This window comes from Brachyhypopomus gauderio, unplaced genomic scaffold (genome assembly GCF_052324685.1).
Source record: "Brachyhypopomus gauderio isolate BG-103 unplaced genomic scaffold, BGAUD_0.2 sc46, whole genome shotgun sequence".
NCBI lineage: Eukaryota > Metazoa > Chordata > Actinopteri > Gymnotiformes > Hypopomidae > Brachyhypopomus > Brachyhypopomus gauderio.
The window spans coordinates 2,221,027-2,229,985 of NW_027506872.1; the positions used below are offsets into that span (position 1 = coordinate 2,221,027).

At 42.8% G+C, this 8,959-nt stretch overlaps 1 protein-coding gene across 2 annotated transcripts; it reads right to left on the reverse strand.

Moving 5' to 3' along the window:
• Positions 1–3,360: 3,360 nt before the first annotated feature.
• tor1 (torsin family 1) lies at positions 3,361–7,998 on the reverse strand. Of its 2 annotated transcripts, none has more exons than XM_076986354.1 (5): positions 7,009–7,998; positions 5,223–5,488; positions 4,915–5,090; positions 4,686–4,813; positions 3,361–4,168 (listed from the first exon to the last, which is right to left on the reverse strand). In XM_076986354.1, exons 1-5 carry the CDS (start codon positions 7,202–7,204, stop codon positions 3,921–3,923), a joined length of 1,014 nt encoding a protein of 337 aa, XP_076842469.1. In that variant the 5' UTR covers positions 7,205–7,998; the 3' UTR covers positions 3,361–3,920. The 2 variants fall into 2 exon arrangements, with proteins under 2 accessions (XP_076842469.1, XP_076842470.1); XM_076986355.1 differs by lacking the exon at positions 7,009–7,998 and adding an exon at positions 6,172–6,944.
• Between the last annotated feature and the right edge of the window lie 961 nt (positions 7,999–8,959).

Below are 8,959 nucleotides of genomic sequence, written 5' to 3' on the forward strand. Positions count from 1 at the left end.
TTACATACTCAGGAGCTACATTACCCTCATAGTGCTTACATATTCAGGAGCTACATTACCCTCATAGTGCTTACATACTCAGGAGCTACATTACCCTCATAGTGCTTACATACTCAGGAGCTACATTACCCTCATAGTGTTTACATACTCAGGAGCTACATTACCCTCATAGTGCTTACATACTCAGGAGCTACATTACCCTCATAGTGCTTACATACTCAGGAGCTACATTACCCTCATAGTGTTTACATACTCAGGAGCTACATTACCCTCATAGTGCTTACATACTCAGGAGCTACATTACCCTCATAGTGCTTACATACTCAGGAGCTACATTACCCTCATAGTGCTTACATACTCACAAGCTACATTACCCTCATAGTGTTTACATACTCAGGAGCTACATTACCCTCATAGTGCTTACATACTCAGGAGCTACATTACCCTCATAGTGCTTACATATTCAGGAGCTACATTACCCTCATAGTGCTTACATACTCAGGAGCTACATTACCCTCATAGTGCTTACATACTCAGGAGCTACATTACCCTCATAGTGTTTACATACTCAGGAGCTACATTACCCTCATAGTGCTTACATACTCAGGAGCTACATTACCCTCATAGTGCTTACATACTCAGGAGCTACATTACCCTCATAGTGTTTACATACTCAGGAGCTACATTACCCTCATAGTGTTTACATACTCAGGAGCTACATTACCCTCATAGTGCTTACATACTCAGGAGCTACATTACCCTCATAGTGTTTACATACTCAGGAGCTACATTACCCTCATAGTGCTTACATACTCAGGAGCTACATTACCCTCATAGTGCTTACATACTCAGGAGCTACATTACCCTCATAGTGCTTACATATTCAGGAGCTACATTACCCTCATAGTGCTTACATACTCAGGAGCTACATTACCCTCATAGTGCTTACATACTCAGGAGCTACATTACCCTCATAGTGTTTACATACTCAGGAGCTACATTACCCTCATAGTGCTTACATACTCAGGAGCTACATTACCCTCATAGTGCTTACATACTCAGGAGCTACATTACCCTCATAGTGTTTACATACTCAGGAGCTACATTACCCTCATAGTGCTTACATACTCAGGAGCTACATTACCCTCATAGTGCTTACATACTCAGGAGCTACATTACCCTCATAGTGCTTACATACTCAGGAGCTACATTACCCTCATAGTGCTTACATACTCAGGAGCTACATTACCCTCATAGTGCTTACATACAAACTACATTACCCTCATAGTGCTTACATACTCAGGAGCTACATTACCCTCATAGTGTTTACATACTCAGGAGCTACATTACCCTCATAGTGCTTACATACTCACAAACTACATTACCCTCATAGTGTTTACATACTCAGGAGCTACATTACCCTCATAGTGCTTACATACTCAGGAGCTACATTACCCTCATAGTGCTTACATACTCAGGAGCTACATTACCCTCATAGTGTTTACATACTCAGGAGCTACATTACCCTCATAGTGCTTACATACTCAGGAGCTACATTACCCTCATAGTGCTTACATACTCAGGAGCTACATTACCCTCATAGTGCTTACATATTCAGGAGCTACATTACCCTCATAGTGCTTACATACTCAGGAGCTACATTACCCTCATAGTGCTTACATACTCAGGAGCTACATTACCCTCATAGTGTTTACATACTCAGGAGCTACATTACCCTCATAGTGCTTACATACTCAGGAGCTACATTACCCTCATAGTGCTTACATACTCAGGAGCTACATTACCCTCATAGTGTTTACATACTCAGGAGCTACATTACCCTCATAGTGCTTACATACTCAGGAGCTACATTACCCTCATAGTGCTTACATACTCAGGAGCTACATTACCCTCATAGTGCTTACATACTCACAAGCTACATTACCCTCATAGTGTTTACATACTCAGGAGCTACATTACCCTCATAGTGCTTACATACTCAGGAGCTACATTACCCTCATAGTGCTTACATATTCAGGAGCTACATTACCCTCATAGTGCTTACATACTCAGGAGCTACATTACCCTCATAGTGCTTACATACTCAGGAGCTACATTACCCTCATAGTGTTTACATACTCAGGAGCTACATTACCCTCATAGTGCTTACATACTCAGGAGCTACATTACCCTCATAGTGCTTACATACTCAGGAGCTACATTACCCTCATAGTGTTTACATACTCAGGAGCTACATTACCCTCATAGTGTTTACATACTCAGGAGCTACATTACCCTCATAGTGCTTACATACTCAGGAGCTACATTACCCTCATAGTGCTTACATATTCAGGAGCTACATTACCCTCATAGTGCTTACATACTCAGGAGCTACATTACCCTCATAGTGCTTACATACTCAGGAGCTACATTACCCTCATAGTGCTTACATACTCACGAGCTAATTTACCCTCATAGTGCTTACATACTCACGAGCTAATTTACCCTCATAGTGCTTCCTGCTTACATACTCACAAACTAGATTACCCTCATAGTACTTACATACTCACGAGCTAATTTACCCTCATAGTGCTTCCTGCTTACATACTCACAAACTAGATTACCCTCATAGTACTTACATACTCACGAGCTAATTTGCCCTCATAGTGCTTCCTGTTTACATACTCACAAACTAGATTACCCTCATAGTACTTACATACTCATGAGCTAATTTACCCTCATAGTGCTTCCTGCTTACATACTCACAAACTAGATTACCCTCATAGTACTTGCATACTCACGAGCTAATTTACCCTCGTAGTGCTTCCTGCTTCCAATACTCACAAACTAGATTACTCTCATGGTGCTTCCAATACTCACGAGTTAGATGAATAGATTACATACTTTAAACATGGCTTAATTAGTCCACTGGGCTAAATAGAAATTATGGTCCATTTAATTTTTTTGCGAACGCCATACACATTTCTGGAGACCTGAATTAATGGCTTTATTTTGCCAACTGGTTTTTGTGTCCATTAAAGATGGTGGTACAGTACTTGGTATAAGCAAACTTCACCCCAAATAATGTTCAATGTGAGCATATTTACCCCAAATAATGTTCAGTGTGAGCATATTTACCCCAAATAATGTTCAGTGTGAGCAGATTTTACCACTTCACTCTGCATAAACCAAAAGCATTTTCATAAACCCGTTTTTAACAGTTGCATCTCATACATAAAACACAAATGATAATTTCTGCAGTGGTTTGAGTGTTGCATCTCCATGGTGTCGTTTTTTTTTTTTTTTTTTAACGGACTGACAGATTTTTTTTGCAGTGCTGTCAGAAAAGTGTCATGAGCATTCATCATTTGGTCCAGTTGTTCTGGATTTAATGATCACTGTTTGGATTCACATACAGCGTCTCTGCAAAAGTGATGACCCAGTGTTCCGGTTCATAAAATTATAAAAGGATTTCTAAAAAACAAAAAAAGGTCATCTGAAGTTGGCATTGAAGTGGACGTTGCATGTGTGAAGACTTTGTGCTGGATATTCTCTTCACAAACAAATGATGCAAACACGAACAAAATGTTTGACAACAAAAAAAGAATCTACGGTTCATCACCTTTACCTGACAATGCACTCCTTAAGGTCATTAGTAATGATTAATTTATATTTAAGTGTTTCATACTTCCTGCAATCATTCAGCAGTCCTGGATTCTCCTTAAAAACCAGGAGTTAAGCGTACAGTCCTTCATTTATCCCCTTTTAAAAGACAAGCATTCTTATGTACTTGTAAACTGATTTAAAACTGATTCCTTCCTCTGCATCTAAACACAAGTGACTTTGTCAAAGTAGTCCACAACCCCTCAAGCACGGTAGTAGTTCCACGTGTATTTGGACACAGCAAAAAGTGGAGCGTCTCAGTCTGTATAGAAGTCCAGCCGGCTGGAGATCACCTTGCAGCCTTTCACGGAGAAGACACGCTCGTCCTTGGGGAAGTAGTTCAAGTCTCGTGCCATGCGGTCCACCACCGTGGCGTTGAGCTCCAGGCCTTTGGCGGCCATCTCGGCCATGCCACACTGCACCACGTGCTTGAACTCCAGCGGCAAGAACGGCACAAAGAAGTCCACCAGGTTCTTATCTATTAAACTGGTGTGCCAGAAGCCACCTGGGAAAGGGGGAGGAGCCAGCACAAAGAAAGAAGACAGGGAAGAAGAGAGAGTGAGACACTTCCACCTTCAGAGGAATCATAAGCTTCTAGTGCAGTACAGTATCAGCGTCACAGCCTTGGGCACAGAGACAACACCTAGAGAGCGTCACATGGGCACAGAGAGAACACCTAGAGAGCGTCCACAGACCAAAAGCAGAATTCTCCATGTTCCTGAATATTTCTCGCTTCTCCCAAAGCTTAAAAGGTCTTGAAAGAGACATCTCTTAAATATTGGGCTTAAATAAACCCCAAAAGCATGAGCCATTTATACACATCTGGTACGCACTGTTCTTATAGACACATAAACGTCGTTACACTGTTCTTACAGTTAGACTGGTGCTACACGCTATTTATATACACGTCTGTTAAGCACTGTTAGATAGTTATACACACATATATTCAGTTATACACATTACACACTTATACGCCTCTGTTACACACTGTTCTTATTCAGTTATACACGTTTACTACGCACTTTCTTGGTTGTTGAAGACAGAAAGTGACACGGCCGTCTCCAGATCCTTCAGCTGGATCTCCTCCCGCTGTCTACCCGCCGTCCAGAAGTCCAACGCCACCTGCACGATGTTCTGCCCACCTGCGTTACTATAACGAATCGCAAACAAACATCAACACGGCCCCGTGACACAGCCCAATGTCAACAGATCTAATTTAATCGGCCCTGCTTTAACGCATTCTTCACACACCTGAGGAAGATGAAGATGGCCTGCCTGTAGGAGACTCCGTCCAGGCGCTCGTAAAAGTCCAGGTACGGCTTTATGCTGTCGATCAGGCCGGGTTGCATCTTATCCATCTCATCAAATATGAACATGGAGCGTGGGCAGTTCGTCACGTTGCCTTTAATCCACTGCTGCAGCTGAGTCTGAGAGTGTATGACAGAGAGCCACAGAGTGGGTGTGGGTGGAGGGCACGGGTGGAGGGTGGAAACAGCGTCTGCACTTAGAGAATCATCATACAAAGCAGTTGGAGTGTTAAGTTTGACGGCTCCACCTACCTTGTACGTTTCCAAATCCCGCGTGTGGGGGAAGTGTGCGGTAGCAGTGAAGAGGTGCACGAACCCGCTCTCCATTCCTTTATGGTAAATATTCTTGGCGATCAGTTGACTCACAAAGTTCTTCCCCGTGCCGGTCCAGCCGTGCAGGGACAGAACTAGCGGTTTCTTGGGATTCTCGTTGTTCATAAATCCGGTCACCGCTTTGAAGACGACCTGCGACGCCACGTGCTGGCCGAACAGCTTCTTCTGTAGGTCCTCCTGGAGACCTGCGGGACAAGCACAGGGGATCACAGCCCAAACGTGTCGGGCGGGACGAGCACAGGGGATCACAGCCCAAAAGTGTCGGGCGGGACGAGCACAGAGGATCACAGCCCAAACGTGTCGGGCGGGACGAGCACAGGGGATCACAGCCCAAAAGTGTCGGGCGGGACGAGCACAGAGGATCACAGCCCAAACGTGTCGGGCGGGACGAGCACAGAGGATCACAGCCCAAACGTGTCGGGCGGGACGAGCACAGGGGATCACAGCCCAAAGAGGACATGCTCAACACAATAAACGAATAAGAGGGGAAACATTTTCAGGCTCCACTGGGTATCTTGAGATTTGTGAGGTGCTACATTGTTCACATTTAGTTGTGAAGTGTAATGATGTATTCATATGCACTGATTCATAACAACAGGCCTTAAAGAACCGGCAGAGCTGTGTACAAATTTATGTGCAACCTAAATGATCGTTAAAAACAAGGCGCAGCTACAAATAAAATATGATGGACCGGAGCGACTACTGCGGTGTTCAGTTTTATAGCTGTGTGAACAAACACGCTACGTGACACTAATGTACACCGTGTTAACACCCAACAGCCAAACTAACGAAGCCCACAGCCAAACACCAACGACTTTACCTTCATAATCGATAATAATTTAATCGATAATTTAATCGATTCGCTTACCGGTTGCGTTAAACCCAATCCAGTTTTCATCACACGTTTCAAATAAATAATTGTACAGTTTCATTCCCAAGGAGGCTGCGCCAACTCCGGCAACGATGGTTGTAGATATTGGCTCAAATGCATGCACAAGAACACCCGATATCAGCATATAACGCAACAACGTTGAGAAGGTTTCTTTCATTGTAAACCTATTAAGTCATGTGTGTTTATATTTCATGAAAGTATCAACGAGAACGTGAATGGCTCCGACTCGCAACCGCCACTTCCGGGTTCACCAGCGAACACGTGACGCGCTTTTCCCGCGACGTGCTGGAAGCGAGCACGCACGCCTTCCTTCAGTGTGTAGGAACTATTATAACCTGATCGATATTAAACACCTTCCTTCAGTGTGTAGGAACTATTATAACCTGGTCGATATTAAACACCTTCCTTCTCTGTGTAGGAACTATTATAACCTGATCGATATTAAACACCTTCCTTCAGTGTGTAGGAACTATTATAACCTGATCGATATTAAACACCTTCCTTCAGTGTGCAGGAACTATTACAGCCTGATCGATGTTTAAATGTTAAATCATTGTGCCACGGGAATGCCAAATCAATTCAGGCCAAACTCTTTTACATCAATAACTGATCCGTTCGTTAGAACACACCCCCCCCTCCCCATGCTGTCTAATCTCATCGCAGGTCTATAAACATCTGATCTCACACTAGTCTATAATGTTACGACATGTGGGTGAATGTGTAACCTTAACACACACAGTGCACGGCGAACACAAGCAGCTATGAGCAGCATATCGATAATTAGGCTTGACTACAATGGTGGGGCTTACAAACCTGTTTTATTGTAGGAAATCCACTCCGGTCGGCAACATTCCTGGAAGTAATAAAGCACATTTTGATATCGCGCTAAGAAGCCGGTAACCGCTGCTGCGATGCCCACAGCCAGGCCGGTGGATATCGGTTCTAATGCCGCCACCATAATCAGATTCCAGCCTACACAGAGAACCGGGGCCAAGCACGTTAACCGCATTCCGCTTGGTGAAGAGTCGAGCAAACCACAGTCCAAACGTCAACGTGCCGGAAATCAACAATGTAGGTTAAAACGACGAAAAAAGCTTTCATTTCCAGCCAAGTTGAAAAGTCTCCATGCACTCTCGCGGCGCCTGGACATGGGAAATCCCGTCCCTCTTAACACAGTTGGGCCAAGAAGCCCCGATGTTCACGCAGCTGGTACCGGAAGAGCAGCGAATGGCATGAAGATCTCGCTCGATAATCTGAGCCGCTTGAGGACGAGTTTCGAGATTTGGAACGCTCACGAGCGCCTTTGTGCCTTATTATGATCTCACAATAGAAACGATGACGCCATTTTCGGTGTAATTTCTGTTGTTGTTTTTCGTTCTTTTAAAATTTTGTTGTTTTTTTTTTTTATTACAGCATCTATGCTTTTCTGCAGCTAATACGTCGCGAGTCCCCGTTACATACGCTACAATATCGTAGTCTCACGGCATGCTTTCTGTTAATGATTTATGGGGTTCCTGGTCTGGGGGATGTTCGTCTGTCTGACACATCGGCTGTATTGGAATCACAGTGCACTTTAGCCCGAGGTCACGTATTTCCTAATAAAATCAAAAGGATTCGTCGTGATTTGGGCTGTTCAGGCACCTTCTGACGCAGTAAACCGTGTGACAAACCACCAAACCAAAGATTCAGTCCGTGACCATGTCTTCTGTCCACAGCAGGACAAAACCAAACTGTAGGGCACTGATCTGATACTGAGACATACAGGAAGAAAAACCTGCAAACACACTGGTTAAAATGATGCATTCGTGCACTAGGAATATACGTTCTACGGAACTATTCACAGGACATAGAAAGTCGTAACAAACCACATCCGCAGAATGTAATGACCAATTTAGAACTCTAGATGGCATCAAATATCTCCTTAGCGTATTATGCTCCGAAAAAATCTGTTACCCATCGAGCTGTGCTACCTAGGGCTACTGTGCATACTACTTCACGTCAGTTTTCAGCGCACGCCCATCATGCTACTAGTGTTTTTTTCTCTTGAATTCACGATATTTAATCATATTGCCACTTAAGTCTTCTTTAATTTTATTAAGTTTTGTGTACAATTGTTAAATATTTTTGTGAATATCCTAGAAAAAAAACAGCTAAATATTGCTATTTGCTCGTTTCTAACACGTGAAAGTTCCAAATGTCTGCTGGTCAGTTTGTTTGACCCTTGCCTATAAATAATCCTCCTCTCTCTTATCCATCTCTTTACTCCATCCTACACCAACTGGTTTTAGTTGATTGGCCTTGAGCATTTCTTAACGCTTAATGATCATTCAAATTGGCTATTTTACATATACACTGTATTGCCAAAAGTATTCGCTCGCTTTCCTTGACTCACATATGAGCTTAAGTGACATCCCATTCCTAATCCATACACTGTAAAAAAAAAATCCTAAAAAAACGGTAAACGACGGGCAGCAGCAGCTGCCAAACAAAAACTTTAATTTTAAAGTGAAAAACCCTGATTTAAATTAAGTGGAAAAACAATAAATTTACAGAAAAAATCATTAAACATTCTGCAGAGAAATATCGTTATTTTACAGATTTTTCCTGAATTATTATGATTTAGCACTTTTAATAAAGTGACAGCACTAATATTTTTGCAGAGAAATATCGTTATTTTACAACTTTTCCCTGAATTATTATGATTAAGCACTTTTTAAAAAGTGACAGCACTAATATTTTTGCAGAGAAATACCTTTATTTTACA